This window comes from Crotalus tigris, unplaced genomic scaffold, assembly GCF_016545835.1.
Source record: "Crotalus tigris isolate CLP2741 ecotype Arizona unplaced genomic scaffold, ASM1654583v1 scf7180000017873.753527, whole genome shotgun sequence".
NCBI classification, from domain to species: domain Eukaryota; kingdom Metazoa; phylum Chordata; class Lepidosauria; order Squamata; family Viperidae; genus Crotalus; species Crotalus tigris.
Window position 1 is genome coordinate 565491 of NW_024096692.1, and position 23384 is coordinate 588874.

Below are 23384 nucleotides of genomic sequence, written 5' to 3' on the forward strand. Positions count from 1 at the left end.
TATAGCCTTTTCTTTGCTAAGGGTACATATGAATATATTTAAATTTAAAACTTAAAATCTTGTTTCAGATAGCCACTCTTAGTCATCTGTTTTTGATATTGCTTCTTATATTGATGAGAGGGCCAACTAGTCATATCATCTAGTAGAATTATCTTTTTCCTTAGAAATTTGAGAATTTTACCCAAACACCTTACCATTTACAGGAGTTCAAAATGCTACTGTCACCAGATCATGGATTTTTACTTTCCTATGCAAGCATAACTAACTAAATTACACCAGTATATGCTTTGTGACATATTTTAGCACTTTGTTTCATCAAAGTAGCATATGGAATGATATGGAAGTTCCTTTGTCATTTTTGTGATTGATATTGAACTGATACTGAAACCAAATTAGAATAGAATAGAATAGAATAGAATAGAGCTGGAAGGGACATTGGAGGCCTTCTAGTCCAGCCCCCTGCTCAAGCAGGAGGACTTATACCATTTCAGACAAGTGACTGTCCAGCCTCTTCTAAAAAATCTCCAGTGATGGAGTGTCCACAATTTCTGGAGGCAACCTGTTCCACTGGTTAATTGTCCTCACTGTCAAGAAGTTTCTCTTTAATTCCTGGTTGCTTCTCTCTTTGATCAGTTTCTAACCATTGTTTCTTGTTCTGCTCTGTGGTGCTTTGGTAAATAACATGACCTCTTCTTTGTGACAGCCCCTCAAATACTGGAATACTGCTATCATGTCTCTCTTATTTCTTCTTTTCTTTAGACTAGCCAAACCCAAGTTCTGCAGCCATTCTTCGTATGTTTTAGTTTCCAGGCCTTTGATCATCTTAGTTGCTCTTCTCTGAATTTTTTTTCCAAACTCTCAACATCTTTTTTGGGATATGGTGACCAAAATTGGCTGCAGTATTCCAGGTGTGGTCTTACTAGGGTTTTATAAAGTGGTACTAATAACTAATACTTCACGTGATCTTGATTCTTGATTCTATGCCTCTGTTTATATAATCCAGAATTGTATTAGCTTTTTTGGCTGCTACTGCATACTGCTTTCTCACGGTTAAGTGATTGTCCACTAGGACTCTAAGGTCCCTCTCACAGTTACTGTTTTTAAGCCAGGACTTTCCCAATCTGTACCTTTGATTTTTTCTGACTAAATGTAAAACTTTGCTTTTCTCCATAGTGAAACTCATCTTGTTGGATAGGGCCCATTTTTCAAATTTGTCAAGATCTTTTTGGATCCTGAGTTTGTCTTCTAGAGTGTTGGTTACTTCTGCCAGTTTGGTGTCATCTGAAAATTTGATGAGGTCCCCTTCTGTTCCCTTATCTAAGTCATCTAAGACTACTGGGTCTAAGACGGAACCTCGTGGTACCCCACTGCTTACTTCCCTCAATGTGGTTGTAGTGCCATTGAGGACTACTCATTGAGTACAGTTTGCCAGCCAGCTACAGATCCATCTGGTGGTGATGTTGTCTATTCCACCTTTTTCTAGCTTGCCAAGGAGTAGGTTGTGGTCTACTTTATCAAATACCTTACTGAAGTCTAAGTATACTATGTCACATGCTTCGCTGGTCTATTGATTTAGTCACTTTGTTGAAGAATGAAATAAGATTGGTTTGGCATGATTTGTTTTTAACAAACCCATGCTGGCTACTAGTTATAACTTTGTTTGCTTCTAGTTGTTCACAGATCTGTTTTTTGATTTTTCTTTTCTAGGATCTTCCCAGGTATTGATGTTAAATTGATTGGTCTGTAGTGTCTTGGGTCCATTCCCCCCCCCCCCCTTTTTGAAGATGGGAACTAAATCAGACCCTTTTCCAATCCTCAGGAATATATTAGAATATGCAATCACAGAAATGAGTAAAATAATTCTTCAAATGTGTTATTAATCAACCAATCAATTTTGAGGATAATAAAAGGCATGTAGAAATTGGTTTTGTGAAGAAATCTACATTTCTCTGAAGGTATAGCTATTGTACTAAGAATGCAAATTTGGTTAAGAGTTAAGGGATATAATTAGGAATTTAATAAATTAATCCTTTTTTAAAAACATTCTGATGTTCTTTTACAGCTTTTGTCAACAAGAAAAGTTGCCAATTACATTCCAATCATGTGTGATCACAAAGGAATGCCAGGTGTCAGAATGGTCTGAATGGAGCCCGTGTTCCAAAACATGTTTTGATATGACATCCCCAAAAGGGTATCGTACAAGAACACGGACAATCAAGCAATTTCCTATTGGCAATGAAAGTGAGTGTCCAAACCTAGAAGAAACAGAACAGTGTGTAACTCAAGGAGATGGAGTGACTGCTTGTATCACGTAAGTATCGATATATCTCAAGATCTTTAGCATTATACAACCTTGAGGTTCATGTTATTCTGGCATTGTGAATGCTTAAGTGATTTAAGTGAGAATTCCAAATCCACATTTCTGTTGAATAAATAATGGGAGGAGCCTATAATTTCTCTGCTTTTAACACAGATATGTATGCACATTCTACATCAGGGATGTCAAACTCGCAATGTCACGTGACGTGTTGCGACCTATCACAACTTTTTTTCCATTGCCGGCAATGGGGTGGGCATGGTTTTGACATAATGCATCTGGCCCACGGGATGGCAGTTTGACATGAACTTCTCTTATAGTGTTGAAGGTTTTTAAAGGGGTCCTGTGATGCAGGAAGGAATGGTGTTGTTATAGCTTCCACAGTACCAGAATAATTTGCACCAGGTTTTGATTCAGGTACTGTTTGCAAGATAATAATTTCCTGTTTCCTTCACTGATGTCTAATACAGAATATTTATCACATATTTTTAATACAGAATTTGCTTAGGGATAAAATTATCATTTTTGACCCTTTGGAGACAAAATTGTGGCCTGAGGAAATGTTCCCTTGATATTTCCTTAAAGTATTCTTTCAGTAGAGCATTTTGTGGCATTTTTTTTAGCTTCACAAGGATGATTGAGATTTAACTTACTGGAAATATTGTGCACTGGCTGATCAGAAGCTCACACATCATTCATCAGCACTGCTGGGTTCAGTAGGAGCCTTCTGCAGAATTGATTATCATCTTGACAGAAAAAAATGTAAATAGGTTACACACAGAGAAACATACATTTCAACAAAGAGAAATAGAGGATGGTTCCATTTGTTTTTTTTTAAATGTAGACATGCACAAATTGTAAAAAAAAAAAACCTAGTATATAGGTCACTTATCAAAAGGAAGTTGAGGTTTAAAAATATTTTTCCTTCAACTATTAACATTTTAAAAGCATAGGTATCTTGAATATTATTTTATATTTGGTACCATTCGTTAATTTCAAATTATGATTTCAGTTGTACAGATCCAGAATGTTTTTCCTTTCAAGCAAAAATTTGTAGTAGTAGTTGTAGATAATAATATTTTATTATGTGAACAATTATCTGATTTGGACTAAACCTCATATTTTTAATATTTTAGGCTTAGACTAAATAATGTATCTTATGTAATATCACTCATAATTAAATCCTACTGTAATAAATGAGTATCAGGAAATTTATCAGAAGATTATAATGCTCTTTGCACATAATTCCTATTTTAAATCGCTGGGATTTTTCTTGACTCAGTTACCTAAGCCATTTCAATAGGATCTGCATTCAGTTTAAATAATTATTCACTTTTATTAATTTTATGTTAATTAATTATAATTTAACAACTTGTAAATACAAATGGTATTGAACAGGTTTAGATCTTAAAATACTTCAGAATGGCTTGTGATATCACCAGTTTGTGCAGGTCCCAAATCCAATCCCTAAAAAGAAGGTCTGAACTGAAGCTGCCATAATAACATTTTTTATACAATTACCCAGACTGAAAGTATATGAGGCCAAAATAATACCACCAATCTATGGCTTCCAAATATGTTCAAGTCATTTCAATAGGATCTGAAGTTTAATTAATCAGCTTGATTAATTTTACAGAATGTGACAACCTGTTGTAACTAACTGCAAATTCAGTTCTAACAATTAAAACAAAAAATAATTATTGTTGCTTACTATATTGGAAAATGTTTCTAAATGAGAGTATTATCATACAGTTTCCCTTTCATTTGTAACTTCCAATGTTTTCTTAGTTTTTTTCCTTATGAGTAAGTAATAACAATTGTGAAGTGAAAAGGGAGAGCAATTTGATCAGTAACATTAGGAACCATCTTTCTGTAATGATTCTTCATGCAGTTTCATTTTGCATTTATTGTTGTTGTTGTTAATTGCGAAGTCGTGTCCAACCCATCACGACCCCATGGACAATGCTCCTCCAGGTCTTCCTGTCCTCCACCATCTTCTGGAGTCCATTTAAGTTCACACCTACTGCTTCAGTGACTCCATCCAGCCATCTCATTCTCTGTCATCCCCTTCTTCTATTGCCCTCAATCTTTCCCAGCATTAGGCCCTTCTCCAGTGAGTCCTTCCTTCTCATTAGGTGGCCAAAGTATATATATATAATTGTTGTTGTTTAGATATGGCTGGAGAACCACGGAATGGACAGAATGTCGCATTGACCCTTTACTCAGCCAACAGGATAAGCGGCGGGGAAATCAAACATCTCTTTGTGGAGGTGGGATTCAGACCCGGGAGGTGTATTGTGTGCAAGCAAATGAAAATCTTCTCTCCTATTTAAATACACTCAAGGAAAAGAAAGGTATGAATATTTCATTATTATGGAAGCTAAATCTCCTAAGGTAGATTTTATCATTCTTTTAAAACTATATTTCATTTCTAAAATATATTTTTGATCTTTGACATTATGAAAACCTGTAGCACCATGGTTAATGTTAGCTAGGAATCAAAAAAATATGGTTCACATATTTCATTTGCCTGCCACTAGGGGTGTCTATACAGCATGGTCAAAAAAGTTAAGATGATACCCATTCCATTTTTTTTATGTGTCACACATAAAATAAATTTTTGATAGCAGCCTTGTGACCTGCCATCTTTTTTCACCACACTTGCAGGCTGCCATGAATTCAAGAAATAGGTGGGAGGAAAATCATACTCTTTAACTGCAACCTGTCTGGTCTCCTCATGTGCAGTGGTAGATTTTGTTTGGTTGTCCCATCAGTTTTTAGTTCTATCAGTTTTTGCATGTATTAGAACTATTCTTTAGTCCTACCCAGGCATTCCCCTGGATCTATGAGAGTTTGAGCTTAGTTTCACAGACACAGACATACACACAAATTGCAGAAATACAGTGTAACTCAGTAAATGATCCCCATTTAATTTTGTGAGGAATTACATAAGAGAATATTGTGGGAGATTGTACTTATAAAAAAGGCAGCCTCCCCAAGTGTGATACATAATAACAACAGAAATCCTAAAATCCTAAAATACAGTCCTAATATATTAAGGAAAGTGTACGAAGGTGGGTTGTGATCTAAGTAGGAGGAGAAATTATATAGTATCACATCATAGTTTGTTTTTCCTATAACATTTTAAAATGATTTCTAAATTGCAAATTTTAATCAATGAACCTGGTTTACAGCTTAGAATTATCTAAAACATTCAGATTATATAAGATGCATTATAAGATGTACACACACACATACACACACACACACACACACACACACACACTGCTTAAAAGCCCACAGTCCAACCCATTTCATATAATTCAATATATAATGTACTTGGAAGAATGTCTAAAAAACTAGGTAGCTAACTTTCATTCTAATACCTATCCTGATTTAAGTCAAAATAGTATACATTTTGCTTACAATTTCTATACAAAAGTAATGGAATAGTGTAGAATATTTGCAAACAAAGCTACAACAACAACCAATCAAACCACTCACTGGGAGAAATATGTTTGTAGGAATCAATCTGCTTTTAATGTGGGAATCTGGATTTCCATATTTAAGATCTCTTTGTTTGCATCAGTTAGAATAAGATTTATCTTAATTGGGCTGTAATAGGAAAAACAAAAGCCTGTTTGGCCTTTCATTTCTGTGAACCAGAAGATGCTTTTAAATATAAGAAATCATTGATTGCTTATAGAAAGGAACCTTTTATTTCCTCAGAGATTCACTAATAAAAAGACAAACATTAAATTTACAAGTCTTCAGGGAGCAGGATACTCTCATTAGAGTTAATTATAATGGGATTCCACTATGTTTAATTAGAAGGGGGAAAGTGCCTAAAATGGATCTGGTAACAAAACAGTAAGTGTGTCCTATTATTCCACTGAGAATGCCATATCTCTGGTATAAGCTATGGGTCAAATGCAGCATATTTGTATCTAGGTCTACCCCATCCTTCTCTGGTATTCGTGGAAGTCTTTGTCCACATTTTTTTCAGAAAGTCAGTCCCAGAGAACATCAAAGACTAGTGCTGCTCCACTTCTATCCATCACTTTTGAAATAACAGGTACGTAATTCACCCTGAAGGTCCAATCAAACATCTTTTAGGACTTATTTCTCTGTAGGTGAGTAGATTTTGGGGTTATAATCACAGGTTTATTAAAGAATTTCTCTGCTTCTGGAATACCTGAGTTTTCAGTTTAAAGAATTAAATGTTATTCATACAAATATTAAACATGCATATAATTACATTTCGGCATTAATGATCCGATATGCACAGAAAAGGAATTTTAATATTAAAAATTAAATATATTGCTAGCAGGCTGTTATAGAAAACATTAGAATGGGAAATTGCTGGCAGGCATATAATAATTTAGTGGCTTTTACTATTTTGGGTGTTAAAAATTTGTAGCATTTATTTAAAATACTTGAAATTGTTTAACATACTTAGAGTGAAATAAGAACAAAAATGGGAATTAAACGAGTAAAAACTGGAATATTAGCAGTTGAAAAAAGGTAAATATAATGATTTAGCTTCTTCTGGGTTTATGTCAACATGACATAAAAGAAAAACTAAAAAGTTATTTTATGTATATCAATACTGGAGCTTGACCTATACAGAAAGGGAATCATTTTAGAGGGCAGTTACTGCTTTAGAGAAGGTTTGTCTTCATGTGGCCACCAAACAGCATCTACAGGCTAAAGAGCAGAGAGCAGGTTCGATAAATTTGATTAGGTTTTTTTAGGCAACCGGTTCCTAAATTGTTTAGGAATCAGTCAATCAATCAATAATAAGTCTTAGTGACAAGCTGGCAATCTAGACATATAAGGTGAAATAATCCAAATAGCATTTTGGAGGTGGCATTTGTCACCGGTTGCAGTTTCCAGATCCATGAATCTCATTGTCTCCTCAGAATGCTCACTCCACCATCCACATTATTAAAAAATGGCACCTCACCAAAATCTTTAGGTTTTCTAGATATTTCTGAACTTCCCACAATGCAATGTAAATTTAGCCTAGAAGAATTCATTGGATGTGTTTCAATTAGAAGAGATTAAAGACAGAGGTTATCGCTTTCTTGACTTTTGGGGGATTTTTTTTTTTTTTAAGCAAAGCTATCTTTATGTTAACAAACAAAACACTTAATGTTTTGTCTTCTCTTTTACAGCTTCTAAACCTGTGGATTGGAAACTGTGCACAGGCCCTATTCCCAGCACTACCCAACTGTGCCACATCCCATGTCCTATAGAGTGTGAGGTATCAGCTTGGTCAGCATGGGGGCTTTGTACCTTTGAAAACTGTGAGGACCAGCAAGCCAAAAAGGGTATGTAGATTTTTTTAAAGCAAGTTCCGTTATTTTTGCTGCATATTTAGTTGAAGCAGCTTAACGGATCCATAGTTTCTTATGATTTCTTTTCTGGATCTTTTTATAACTCATGGTTTTTACAGTTTCCCTTTCCATTTATTTTGATAGATTATATATCTCTATGAGTTGTATTCTACATTATCCAAATAGTATTTTCATATTTGTCTTTGAAGATCTGCTAACAAAGAAATGTCACATTCCGGAGTTTGATGTAACTAATCCTGGTGAATTGTAACATTGAAAGGATACTAATTCCTAGCTCTGAGCAGTAATAATTACTTATGTTTCTCTCTGGAACTAGAGCTCGTTCTTTCTGAGGAAATTGAAAAAAGAGGAAGAGGAAATTGAAAAAAAAATATCTAGACTTCTTGTAATACCTCCCAAGGACAAAAGGACAGAAGCCTAATTGAGAAAAATATAAGCAAGCAAATCAATATAAATATTTCATTAGTACTTTTGTGACAGTTATTCTAATAAGAATAATTATGGGATGGCAGATCCAGACCTTCCCTCACTTTTCCTCTAGAGAGATCAAATTGTTTTAAATACTAACTTTAGAAAGGCAAGTCTGTGAATTTTTACATAGCGATATAGAGAGAGGTATTACAGAATTGTCCTTGAGTCCTTATCCTCTTGAGTCTTTGAACTGCCCTGTTAGGTAGTTGAAAATTATCCTGCTCTCATTATTTTTATTATTTTCATTTTCTGCTGCTTGTAAAGTATTATAATCTCTATAAATCCCTTTGTATCCTCCTTCAGTATTTATCATTCTTAATCCTCTATCTTTCCATTCTCTATCAGTGTTGTAGCTCTACATTTTTGAGGTTTTCAAAATATTCTTCTCTTACAAGTTGGTATTCTCTTCTTTCCCTTTTAACCTTTCAACCCAACCTTAATGTTGGTTTTTGTGCTTTTCAGACTCAATTTATTCTTTTATCCCGCAACAAATTTTCTTCCCTCAGAAAATCTAGTAACTACTAAACCTCTTGTTGTCATGATCCATAATTGGGCTAAACAAGGTATCATAGGGCAACAATTTTTGAACCAAACCTAGCTCAACTGGGTTAACTTAACAGAATGTGTCCGAAATTTGAGATCAATGAAGCCCAAAGGACTGAAATTTGGGGAAGTTCTATTGCTTCACACTACTGGTGACTGCTACTGTTGTTGTACTGCTGAGGTATTGCTGGCATCACATGATCCTCATTTTCAATGTTCCATGACAATTTTTCAGTCAATCTCACAATCCCTCACTTCTTCCCCCAGTTTCAGTGTGTGTGTACCTGCATACCTTCTCCAGTCCATGCTACTCTCCTTCACATTCCTTGACCTGTGCTGCCTCCTCAGGCATCTTCTCTGACCTATACAGTACTTCATACAAACTAATGCACATCCACATTGAGCCATGCAGCACCTCTTCACACTCCCAAGCAACTCTAGGCACCCTGTCAGACTCTTTCCACTGCCCCCTGCCCCATGTGCTATCCTCGATCAGAGTAGCACCTCTCAAACATCTATGCAGCTGCCATGCATTCTTCTTGACTTGCACCATCCCCCACATGCTGTGGCACCTCTTAACACATTCTTCATGTTGTTCGTGTTACCTGAGCATTATCAATTGTATTCATGCTTGCTTTGAATACATGGGAAATCCCTAAACTTTGGTTATATAATTGAAGTATCACAGTTCAGACCGGATTAAACCCAGGAAGACAAAAGGAACAGATCTTCATAACCCACTAAATGGGTTATCAAATGGCATTTTCTTTCATTTTAGCTTTCTCCACAGGGCTGTTGTGAGAGTAAAAGAAGTGAAGCTACAGTGATTGATTTACTGCTTGTCCCTTGGGCAACAATAAGGAAACATTGGTGTCCTCTGTGATTGATATATTATTGGGATTTTGGGGGATAAAGAGTGACACAATTACCTTCCTAGTTGTATGATATCATGCAATTATAAGAAATAACTTACAATAGCTATTTGTAGGTTATGGAATTTAAAAGTGGATAAAATCAATGCTTTTGTTTTATATGTAAAACCAAATAATTGTTCCTTATTTTGGAAACTTAAGGTTTTAAATTAAGAAAACGTCGCATCAAAAATGAACCCACAGGAGGCACTGGCAACTGTCCCCATTTGATTGAAGCGATCCCGTGTGAAGAGCCTTCTTGCTATGAATGGAAAATAGTGAGCCTGGATGAGTGTATTCCAGACAATGAGAAAGATTGTGGACCTGGTACACAAGTGCCTCAAGTAGTCTGCATCAGCAGCGATGGTAAGTTGTCTAGTTAGATCCTGTGGTTTGTCATTCATTGATTAGGGTTCCCACCCATTGCATGATAACCATATATCATGTCTTGCATATAGCATTAGATAGTTCTATTGTCTATTCTATTGAAATTGTCCATGAGATTAGAATAGAGTTACTATGAGGATATAGAATTAATACTAAAGGTCTGAAATGACAATATGTTGAAGGAAACCTAAAACAACTACCCAGTTGCGATGTGGACCTCTGGACCATGGATATATTTTTCTTCTATCTTCTTAATCTTCAACTTCTTAATCTTAAATCAATAACTGTGAATTAGAAATTAGTGTAAATTAGACATACATTGTGTTATGATTCTGGCTAATGAAACACTTCAAAGAACTTCCAGGCATTGATTTCCCTAAAAATCTTTTATTGATTCAAAATGTTGGCACAGGCATAACAGAGTCTATGCTAAGATCTAAGTTCTTTTCCTCTGAGCAGTTAAATTATCAGCATGTTCCCTCCCTAAATTAGCTGCCATATATCACATTATCCAATTAGTGTGAAGGTCAAAGGTTTCCTTCCTCTTTCTTTCCCGGGCTTTACCCCCACCCTCTTCTGCTCTGTATTAACCCCAAAAATACCAGACAGTTCTGCATATTGTCAAAGCAAGAATATACAGTATTTGCAGTGTTGACACATTGATTGTTCACATTCTAAAATTTAACAATAGATTTTCTGTTTTCAAGAAATTAAAACTGGATAGACATTAATTTAAACTATGAACAAGCTATGGATGATCACTATAGTTTATCTTTGCCATAAATGAAGCATTTATGCTGATGTCATGGTAGTTTGATGGTTGTCTCCTGGTTTCTAAGCTAGCACCTCAACCTCTACACCAAATAGGCTCTTATTCCAATATAATTCAAACAGAATGGAGAGTACTACTTTATGTTTGAAAGAAGCTATTTTCACAATATGGGGGCCACTATAGAAAAGGCTTGGCAGCTTATTCAGGCTACCCAGATTTCAGATATAGGAAGGGAGACTCAGGAAGTTCTTATGAGATGTCCTTTTTACTCTTTATTTATTTTCTGCATTGACAGTGAAATTGTAATCTACTCTCTGATATTCCTTCATACACTGCATTTTGTCTACTTCTTGTAACAACTGTCTAGCAAACTATTATAATTATAAGCAAATGCAGACAGCCTTCTTAACCATTGCAGAGAATTTTGTTCTTAGTGTAATTGTAGAAGTTAGATTCCTTATTACTTCTCCCACATAATATTCTTAGGGAATTTATAGCTGCTGCACCAATCTCCATAGTTAAATTCTTTTTCAAATGCCAGTTCTTCAACAGTAGTTTTCCAGTGGCTGCATATACTGTATAAATACATAAATATATGGACAACCATCAAATGGTAGTCAAGAGATTTAAAAAATGGTTCTAGTGGACATAAATTAAATAATCAACCAGTCAAAAAGATCTAATTTAGACCAACTGAAAAAAATGTTCTGTATAGAAGAGACATAGAGCCCCTAAACTTCTACTCCCAAATCATTTGCAGAACAATAAGAAAATAGGAAAATGACAAAACCATAAATCAAAGTGATGATCAAATGTATCTGATAGTTAAATACAGAATATTTATGGGGGAGGGGTAAAAACAATCATAATTAAATCTACAACCACACAATGAAATCTTATCCCACTTTTATGTATGATGCATTGTATGTGTCCCATCTAATTACTGGAATTCCTTAGAAGTGTTTTTGCACAAACAGAAGCTTGTTGTAAAAGCTGAGGTCATGAGCGCTTCTGATAGTAATGTGGTTGGATGGTCCAACTGTCTGTAAAATGAAAGTGATTGTACAAATCACTTCTGAGCCAGAAGCCTTGTAAATGCTTCAGAAGGTTGAGGCTAAAGGTCACTCGGTACATATTTAACTGTTCCGCCAATGTTTTACAATTAAATTGAGAAGAGGGAATTGAAGTTGATTAGTGGTGCACACAGATCTGTAATGTAGTCTTGTTCTGTGGTTTCAGATTTGACTTACAGCTGAATTGGGTCTCATTTAGGGAAATTAAGAATTCAGTTATAAAGTTTATTTTTATGTAAATAGCTAAGCACATATTTTTCTTATTTTTTGTCCTTACATATATATTTTTAAAATAATATAGGCAATAGTCTAATATAAATAAAGTATACATTTGACAGAATATAATGATTCCTTGCTTGCCTAGTTGATTGCTGCTCTAAAAGATGATGCAGAAATCCAAAGCATATCTCTATCTTTCATACAAGTGGACATTTATCAAAATATTACAAATCAATTTTAGCATAAAAATGAGTGATTGAAAGAAGAACATTTCAAATGACTATCAAATACACTAAATATGTTAGGAACTTCCAAATACAAAATTGTCACTTTTTTCCATAAAAGCTTGGTGATATAACAAAGAAGGAGAGGGAGAAACTTAATTTTTCAAAAATAACCATTCCAAAACAGGGGATTTGGAGAAGGGGAAGAAACTATAGTAAATTATCTGCCTTGTTGACTGCAAAAAGTTAGGGAACTCTTTTTTTAAAAAATTTCAAGTAGTTTTATGATTTGGTGCCAGTGGCAGCAAAAGTAGTGGCATGTAGGTCTATATTACAGACTCAGGATATATCGACTTCGCCTTTTGCATGTATTTCTAATGTCCGACTTTTATAAAGTAGAGCTTTAGTACTTTAAATGCCTTGAATGCAACCCTACTGAGCTTTTAAAATGGTAGTTAACATGTAATTTTTTAATGTAAAGGAAGATATAAATTATTAAATATTTATTGGAGAGTAATCATATTAACTGCATTTAATTGTAATTGCAATTAAGTATAAATGAACAGAAAACACATTTAATTTTTTCAAGTAGTGTCATTCTATTTCCTCTCTTAAAACTACTAATAAAAAATAAGTCATGATTTTCTCCCAGAAAAAAAAATGTGTGCATTCCTATTATAAAGTACCCCTTGCTTTAACTCTGTTGGGTTTAGTGGTGGATGAACATTTCACATGGACTCAGGATTCTAAGTTTGCCATTTCAATTAGCCATTTCTTTCATTGCATTTTCTGCTGAAATACAGCTTTTGGAAATATATAATGATGGAAACCATAGATATCATCTCTTCATCATCTCTATCATCTCATCAAAAACAACATTAACTGTACCAAATTTTTCTAGTAATCTAACTTTTAGTCTTTCCATGTCACTGAAACTCATTGGAATTTCAGTTATGAATTGGTTTGGAGGATGATGTATTAATTATAAGTCAATGTGAACAACAGCCTTTTACTCATAACATTAATTGAGCTACTTAACAAATGGATAAGAGAAAAGGTTTCATGTGTAGCTCATGTTTTGGACTGTTCATCTAAAATATAGTTATATGAATATGTAGATATGGTTCTTCTTCAACATTTAAACTAATTTAAATCTTCAACATTTAAACTAATTCCGATTTTGTTTACCCCTTTAATCATTTCTGTCCTCCTTGCCTAATAATGTCAGATTATTATTATTTTTTCATATCATTTTCTCATGTACTGAAAAATAAGAGAACTAATAAGATTGTAGCCTTTGGTATTGCGATTGTTCATGTCCATACTTTAATAAAGGTAGACTAATGAATACAATTGTTTATTAATTTGCATAAATACATTAAATATTGTTCAGGACATGTTACCTCTAATATTCATCATCTATTGAAATAGTAATTTGCTTTACACCAAGTTAAACTATTTATTTTTTTTCAGCCAAATGAAGTGATGATTGTCAGATATCACACATTTTGAATAGCATGCTAACTTTTGAAACCATATCTTGTCTTGCCTATTTGCTTAACGGGAAAGCTCAAAATAAATAACATGATGTGGAATCTTCATTAGAAAAGAATATATTTAGTCCTTCATGTTGCTGTAAAAAAATTGAGGCAGCTATTTTAGATTCTTGCTTAATTGTCCTTGTTTTCATCCAGCCACATTCAATGCCTTTATGCCATGCAATCTTTTGAAAGCAACTATTTCTGAAGAGAACATTTCCCCAAAAGAGATGGTTAAATGGTTAGGAAGAGAAGGAGCAGAGAGAAAGGGAATAAAATGGGGAAAGAAACTGCCAGCCTTCTTAAGTCTCTCAGTCTCTCTCTCTCCCTCCCGCCCACCATCCCTCCCTCCCTCCCTCCCTCCCTCCCTCTCTCTGTGTGTGTTTATTGGTTGACAGTGGTATTTTCCTTCACCACCTTCTCTATTTTGTCTTCCCCCCCCCAGAGAAACCAGAGATAATCAAAAGAATGATTCCATCTCTGATGTCCTTTCACAACTGTGATAGGTCACAATGGCTGAGGAATTGGTTTGAAATTCAGCAGTCAGATAGTTATTGACATACAGTCCTTTAAGTTTAGAGCATATGCTTTGAATGCACAATTTGCAGATTCAGATCAAATCCTAGGAAAATCCCTCTAGAAATTTCAGAGCACTAATCACTTGCATATGCATATAACTGAACTAGATGGAAATATTTCTGTATTGGTAATGAAGAAGGGCCAGGGAAGCTATCCTTCCCTCTCAAGTCTAAGTCCTATTTAGCTCCTAATGACTTTAGATGATATATATTCTGAGGCTTGAGACTGTGTGCAAATTATCTGTGTTGAAGTCTATTAAGGAGTTTGCCTAATTGTTGCATATGATGCAGCACAGCTGTGCATGGATATAAGGAAAGTGGTAACGCTTGATTCATAGTCAAGCTTTCACTGTGGGCACTGCAAAGGATCTTTACTTAAAAAGCTTTTATCTGAAGTGATCTTGGTTTTGTTACCTCTTCCCAGAGCTAGTAATGCATGTAACTTAATGAGATTACACACAGCAAGACTTTAAAACCAAAACCTGATATAAGACACAGTCAAAGAGATATATGTTCTTTTAAGTGTCATTGTAATTCTCAGCCTGTTTTTCTGCCCCAAGCTTCTTCGCAGCACGTTGCAAGAAGCCAGTGTTTTAAATTGCAAGACGGGCACTGCTCTATGGTTAACTTCATTGTTTTACCGTAAACTGAGCCTATAAAACAGATCAGCATCTCTTTTCTCCTGCTCTCTGAATCATTTAATGTATTTGAAATATAATTAGCTGGGATATTATATTTAAACCTGAGGTCTCTTATTTTACAATTAAGCTCAAATAGCAGTGTCTGAGGGGGTGTTGTGTACAATTAGGGATGAGCATGTCTATTCAATTTGTTGGAAAGAAAGAGGCCATTATAGCCATTCAGACAATACTGCGATAATAGATTTATCCTCCAGTGCTCTTGTTGAAAGTTTCTGATTTCCATTTCCTTCCACCGTGGAGGGTAGCAATTGGAATTTTAATCCTGGTTGGAGCAGGCAGGAAAAAGACCTGAGAGTTACTCCTCACCATAAGGGGCTTTGATGAATTGCTGTTGTTCCTATTCCTGTTTTTGTCACCAAGTTATGTTATTATATCATTCCAATTTGCTGACAAGGAATGGTGCAAGCATTTGTCATTCTGTTTTTATATTCAGGGCAGCTACAGGGATGAGTAAAAGACAAGAAAAAGGATCCCCTTTCTCAGGGCTGTTAATAATTTTCATCTTATGAATATTATTTGGATAAAGGTGAACTAAAAATTAATCAGTTATATAGCAGTTCCATGCTATCTTAATGTTACTGAGTAGCAGAACAAATGTAAAATGGTGCACCCCAAGATTAAACAATATTATCATACGTCTCTTTTTTTGGTTTAAAAAAATGAAAAGCCACCAATAAGTATAATGCTTTTTATTTATTCAGCATCAGTTTAGAAAATATAGGTTCTACTCATATTTTGCTACAGGTCTTCTATTGACATATTTATTGTAGTAGTTTGTATATTTATTATAGTGCTAGGCATTGCCCGAAAAAAGAGATTTCATGTAAGAGATAGGATGTCAAAGTAATGAAAGCAACATAATAATGCAACCCCCCCTTTTTTATATGTCAAATCCCCAGGCAGCAGAGGGCAGAATTTGCAACATGGTGTTGCTTTTATCATTCCAATGAAATCAGCAATATTTTACGGACACCAAGTGAATTACAGTAATACACCATCTTGCAAGAGGAGGGCAGCATTTTGGTTTAGCTCAGTAATATTCATTGCACTATAGAAATGCTTTTATTTTGATATTTTGCAAGGTAGCATTTTGGGTAGTGAGGGTCAAAGAGAGGCAGGTATGGAACTGAAACAAAAATGGACAACTAAAAAAATGTATGATGTTTGCCAGCTAATAAAAAGAACCACACGTCTTTTAGGATTGGACCATGCAAGTGGCAAATGATTGTCCCACTTCCATTGAAATAAATTGTTGCATTAAATACATTGATTCAGTTTCTAAAACTCTATAAAATTATATTGATTAGAATCAATATGTTTTTTTAATAAGACAAACATTTAGAAATAAAAATTAGGTTTTTACTGGAGCACTAAGAAAAGACAAGATGCCTGCAATCTTGCACTGTATCTGTTATGTTTACCATAAACACTACACACAACATTAATTTGGATCAATGGCAGCAGGTATAGATGCGAAATATTAAAATTACATTGGGGTCATCATATAAAGAAAATTCATATAAGATGATTTACAGATGGCATCTCCCTCCAGCAAGATTAGCCAAAATGTACAAAGAATACTTTATGTTGGAAATGCAAAAAAGAAAGGGGCACTTTTTTTCACATTTGGTGGTCATGTAAAGAAGCACAGGGATATTGGCGTATGGTTTGGGAATGGGTAACAGAAATGAGTATGCAAAACATTCAGTATAAGCCTGAGACATTGTTGTTAGGAATTCTTGAAGAAAATGTTAGTAAAGAAGATATGTATTTATTCACTCATGTGGTTACAGTGGCAAGAATTGTTTTTGTTCAAAACTGGAAAGCTATAGCTATACCTAGTGAGGAAATCTTAATTCATAAAATTATGCACTGCGCAGAATTAGATAGATTAACTAAAAGACTTAAAAATCAGGATGAAACGGATTTTTACCAAATTTGGAACAAATTCTATAGATGGTGAGAGGAAAATATGGAAGTCATTGTAATGAGATAAGTTAAGATTGAGATAAGAGTGATGTTATTGTATAGATTTTTTATTAGTAACTAATTGTGAATATGAACTGTGATGTTTGTCAGATCTGATTTACCATGTTCAATGTTTTTAATCTTTTTTCTTCTTTTGTTGTTATTGAATAAAAATTAAAAAAAAAACACTAGCTCCTGAAAGCCCTGCAAAAAAGAGAGAAATTTTAACCTTTTAAACATCTTTTTGACCTTTTAAACACCTTTCATGCAATTGATATAGTAATCTGGACAATCTACTGTTTGAAAATATTTCTAATGAAAATAATTGGTTGAAAATATTTGAAGTCCTTTGGACAAGCTTGCAACAAACTTTCACATAATTATATTGTACCATATAAATAATAATAAAATTGTGGTATAGGTTGAGATTATCAATATACCCTGTAAATATACGCTCTGTAGGATGTAATTAGGCCTTTTTTGATCTTATGGGTATAAATTCTGCAACTTACTTCCTTTTCTTTTCCTTCCAGGAAAATTTGATTTCATTCATTTATTCATTCGTTCATTTTGCAAAGGGGCAGTTTATTTTATTTTATTTATTAAATTTATTTGCAGCCATTTTCCACATGAATTTCTGCAATTGCTGAATGCTAATAAGCTGATGGAATCAAGATAAAATCACGATCTAAAAACTGCTGTTTGGGTTCAGATAATTCCTATTTAATCTAACAACCTTTCTCACAGCAAATGACTAAATACCCATAGCTTATTCTCATCTTCTTTCTTATATTTCCTGTTCATTAAAAAATCAGAGCCATACTTTTATAAAATGGAGATATTATAGAACATAATTACATTATAAAGACAGATAACTATATTAATCTTCTGCAGCAAAACATAAAAAGTTAAATTTATACTTGAATTGAAATTGATGCCTACTAGTTACATGACACATTTGTATTGTTTTCATGGCAGCAATATAGAGATGATTTACCATTGGTTTCTTCCAGAATTCTTTGGTTGGGTAAAGTCTATAATCTCTGGTTCAAGTATTATTGTTATGGTTTACTGAGTCAAACATGGCTCTTGGTGACTACAGATGCAAATCCCCAAGTTTTTAGCAAAATTTTTGAAAGTTAGTTTGTCAGTATTTTGATCCCAGGGATGAAAAAGAATGACCAGTAACTAAATTGGTTTCTGTGACTAAGGGACAACTAGAACCCAGTATCTTAAATCTTCTAAGACAGTGACCTAGCCACTAAGCCAAATTGGCTTTCACATCCAGGTATTAAATAGACCCAATCTTGCTTAGATCCTGAATCCAGACAAGGACAATTGGGCACTGAGAAAAAAATATAGAAATCTAGTAAGCAATTCCATAAGACTGTCTGACAGGAAGCATATGCAACTTATCCTCAGTATGCCTTACAAATTGGGAGCTCTTAATGAATACTCACAGAGAAACCTTGTGAATATCAACTCATTCCTGATTGAGCCATGGGAGTCATTATTTTAAATAGAGAGGACAAACATCAAAAGTGATATGGAAGAAAGGCACTACATAATAATCAAAAGAGAATTCACTTATGAATGTGTCTTGTTATTATGTGTGGAAATTGATCTTTCAAGTTTTCAAGTCTCAAAATACTGAGTTGTTATAAATTGCATTGTTTAAAGCATTTTCATACACCTGCTTTTTATTTTTGATAATCATTTTCTTTCATCTAGTGCTTACTTGCTGCCTACTTGACATTTCTTTCATTGAGATTCTTTCATTTCAAGGTCTGATTAGTGTGAAATCATTCTTTAAATTTTCTGAAATACATGAATCCAAAACAGAATATTATTCACTGTCATCTCTGAGATGTTTTTCCTTTTTTTGTTTTTCGTTATTTTCCTGGTTTTTTTTCCCTTAAATTGACTTTGTTACCACATTGACACTAAACTAAACTTAAATTAAAACTTCTGATGAATTTATATGAAGAGATAGAGGTAGTAATGGATGCAGATCATGAATCTAGTAAGGTTACTCTTGGTGAGATGAAGCTGGATTATATGACTAAGTAGCAAAAGGTTTTATAAAGAAAAATATAGAAAAGCTGACAGCAAATGTTTTATCTCATCATACTGATGCAGCAAGATACACAATTGAATATAAGGATTTAATTCCATGGGACAATATTATCTTCTCTCCTAAGTTTCAGGACCTGTCTTAGTTCAAGTCCTTGCTGTTTCCTAACTCTTGAATGTTTTAATTTTGATATGCAAGATATTTTGAAAATAAGAAAAAGAAATGGAGTTAAATTAGGAGTGGATTGGACTATAAGTTGAAATCCCATTTTTATATTAAAATAGAAGACTGGTACTAGACCTACAGAGTAATTCAACCCAATTTCTATACAACTGAGACACAAGCTGGCTATATACATTTTGTGAATCCATAACACTTTTATAAACTCACCCATGAGCTGTTATATTTTTGTACATTTGCCAGTAAAATGTATTACCTTTGTTCAGGGAATGATTCAGTCTGGAAGTAATAAGTTTGATTGAGTAGAAACAAATTTTCTATCTTATCCAATTATCTATTAGTTAAGTGTTTGAAAATGGGGAAATACCTCAGTATTTAAAGACACAGAGCTTGTCAGTTGAAAAAGTGGCATAGTTCGAGAGCCGAGTGTCACACGGTAGGGTGAGCTCATGTTTCTTGTCTCAGCTTCTGCCCATCGACCAGTTTGAAAACATGCAGATTTGAATAGATAAATAGGTAATTTAACTTCAGTAGGAAAGTAACAAAGTTCTGTGTTGGATCCCTTGGCTAAAAAATGGAGGTGATCACTGCCCCCTAGAATTGGAAATAATTGTACAGGGGGAAACCTTTAACTTTACCTTTTCCTATTGTATTAAAAAGGACAATTAATTATCACCAGGATTTTTCTTCTTGGTTCACTATCAACATCTTTTATTTCTTTATTTAGATATTTATTGGCGCATAAATGTTGTATTCAGTGCCAAATATGCAATTTGTGTGGTATTGCTGAATACATATAATCCTGAGGGTATCAGACATTTATTAGCAGCAGATAGAGAACCATATCTTTCTCCAGCACAGGAGATGGAGAATCCACCAATGTCTGCCTGCTCTTGAGACCAAGTTAGCCAAACTTGACACTCCCCCTGTTGCTAGGAGACCCAGCAGATAGAGAACCATATCTTTCTGCTGATTCCAGATAGATTATTATAATGTATTGCATGTGGGAGTGTCTTTAAAAAACATTTAGAAAAATTCAAGTAATTAACAGAAAAAGCTGGATTGTTGCTTGAGTCTAGCTAATATGATCATATACTCTACAGCAATGAAGGAGAGTTCCAATAGTAGTGACAGATCTCCAAATTGTGCACCAGACCTAAATAAGTTGTGCAGTGCTACTTAGAGCTAATGAGGACAGATCCCCAGCACCAGCAGACCCAAATACCCATAGACACTCAGTCTTAGTAAGGTTTACTGTGATTTTTTTTCTTTTCCATCCAAATATTCAGCCTCTGTTACATGACTTAGACAGCATCACATCTCTGCCCAAGAAGGAGACCCTATGTCATTATATAAAAATAGCTTCCCAATCTCTTTTTTAAACCTCCAGTGTTGGAGCACCCACAATTTCTGAAGGCAAGCCATTCCACTGATTAATTGTTTTCACTGTCAGAAAATTTTTCCTTAATTCTAAGTTGGATCTCTCTTTGACAAGTTTTCATCCATTTTTTTTTCTTCTCTTGCCTTCAGTTGCTGTGGAGAATAGGTTGTTTCCTCTTTCTTTGTGACAGCCTTTCAGATACTGGAATGTCATCCCTAGTCTTTCTCTTTGTTAAACTACTAGAGACACCCAGTTCCTGCAACCATTCATCATAAGTTTTAAGCCTCTGGACCCCTAACCGTCTTTGTTTTTTTCTACATTTGTTCTAGAGTCTTAACATATTTTTTTGTAGAAAAAAGAATTGGATGCAGTGTTTCAAGCATAGTGTCGCCCAAGCAGTACATAGTGGTACTGATACTTCATGTGATTTTGCTATTATTCCTTTGTTGATGAAGTCTAGGACTGCATGGGCTTTTTTGGTAACTGCAGAACACTGCTGGCTCACACTTAAGTGGCTGTCTACTAGGACATCTAGATCCCTCTCATAGTTACTGCTGTTGAATGAGATACCATCTATTCCATACTTGTGCATTTGGATTCCCCCCCCCCTTAAGTGTAAAACCTTACTTTTCTTACAACTGAATTGCCTTTTGTTGGATAGGGCCCACTTTAAGAGTCAAATAAGTCTGAATGATAGGTTAATGATGGCAAGTCAAATTATAACAATAATTTTTTTAACACTAGGGGCAAAAATGTATTATTATAATTTTCTCAGAATTACTGTAGTCAGAAACATACTAAGAATTATAGGCAATATAAACTTCCACATTAGCACAATCAGTATTTATTCTCATTTCTCTGATCTGATTTCATTATTGCCAACTCTTCTGATAGTTTGATCTGTCCTGCTTCAATGACTCAGATTGATTTTATTCCCAACTGAGTTTCTGGCAGTTTTCAAACTTACTTTATTTTCCCTTTTCATTTTTACCAAAATGTCATTTGATTGACTCCAGAAATGGAAGTAGTTTATTGTTCTTGGTTATAATCAATACACTAGTGTTCACTGATCCTTATCCTTCTCAGGATGACCGTATTAACAAATGAATTCTGAAAATGTTTCAAATAGCTGCCAGCTCACTCAGGGAAAGCCCGAAGGTATAGGATATAAAATGCTGTGGTAGTTTTTATCATATACAGGTTAGGTCAACAAATATTGATTGCAGAACCATTTCTATTTATGCATATCAAGATTCTAGGTGTTTATGAGAAGAGTCACATCAGCATTTCCCCCCAACAATTGCTGTTTCCAGTATGCCAGATATTTCTTACGCAACGTGGCTTATATTTCAGTATATATCAGTATACTGTGGTGATTGAGTGATAGATAGATAGATAGATAGATAGATAGATAGATAGATAGATAGATAGATAGACAGATAGGCAGATAGGCAGACAGTTAGATAAATAGATACAGATATATAAAATATACATATACACATAAATAAAAATATTCAAGCTATTTGTTCTTTGTTAAAGGCTAGGGGAGATCTGCCAGTTCTTTGAAGGAGTCCAGACAAGAAACCAAAATTATGAGTATTAACATCATCTTTATTGTAAGATTATAGTAACACAATCTTGCAAACCTCCTACTCTCTTCCTGAGAGAGGCAGAAGATTCCACTTGGAATTGTAGAAATAGCCTCCAATCCCCAGAATACATCTCTATCCACCAAGCACCTAGCTGAAGTATTGTTGCACAACTAGAAGCAAATGGATATACAGATAATCTGTTTACAAATATCTAATGCAACTAAAAGAACAGTTGGGACAGAATTTGTCTCAACCCATGACAGCACAGCAACTTACAGCATGGCCAGTGCTTCTGTGTTCTCATGGAAAAGTTGTGAGATGGATGTCAGATCTTTGGTAAGAAAGTCAGATAAGAAAACAAAACTATGAATATTAGCACTACCTTTATTATAAGCTTACAGGAACAGAATCTTGCAAGTATGAAAGCACTTCTTCCCTTCCTCATATTTACTTTCCAGAGAACTTAAGAAGCTCCCTTCTGCTTCCCATACCCTCATTCTTTCTGTGGGCTAAGATATCTCTTGACTGATTTTTGCCTAGACTTCAGCTGCTCTCTTTTGTCTCCCAAGATTATTCACACATAATCAGATGGTGGCATTCACTATTTTCATATGGTCTCTAAACCAATATACAGGATTCAGTGCAAGAAAATTCAACACAAATATTAAAAGTTGAGCAATGTTGTTATGTGCTCAGAAAAATCATCCATATAAAATAGCTGTAGAATGAAGATGTCATTCATGATCTGGTATATTAATGGAATCAACAAAATTCAGAAGATGAAATTGCTTAACTTGTAAGAGAGGGAAATCACATCACAATTAATTAATATACAATTGAAAGCTATGTGCAAGCATTAAAATGCCAAATCAGATTTTACTATTCCACAAATGTGTCCAATGACCAAACAATTCCTTGTTATTGGTCCTAAGACTTGCTAAATAATTCATATTAACTAATTAATAAATTGTGTGCCAACCTAGCTGGTAACATGAAAATCATCATCTTCTTCTGTTGGGCTTCTAAATAAATAGTGGCTAGTTGATTATAAAAGGATGATTAAACCACATGGTACTATTTAGATTGATCCTGGTT

The 23384-nt window shown here is 34.4% G+C and overlaps 1 protein-coding gene across 11 annotated transcripts in view; it reads left to right on the forward strand.

The window, feature by feature from the left end:
* Positions 1 to 23384, forward strand: part of THSD7A (thrombospondin type 1 domain containing 7A) — a 327958-nt gene that overhangs the window by 211828 nt on the left and 92746 nt on the right. For all 11 annotated transcript variants that reach the window (XM_039343800.1, XM_039343804.1, XM_039343803.1 and 8 more), the window contains 5 exons: positions 2063 to 2311; positions 4490 to 4671; positions 6324 to 6392; positions 7495 to 7650; positions 9765 to 9968. In XM_039343800.1, the coding sequence (XP_039199734.1) occupies positions 2063 to 2311; positions 4490 to 4671; positions 6324 to 6392; positions 7495 to 7650; positions 9765 to 9968 (860 nt within the window). The remainder of the gene's footprint in view (positions 1 to 2062; positions 2312 to 4489; positions 4672 to 6323; positions 6393 to 7494; positions 7651 to 9764; positions 9969 to 23384) is intronic.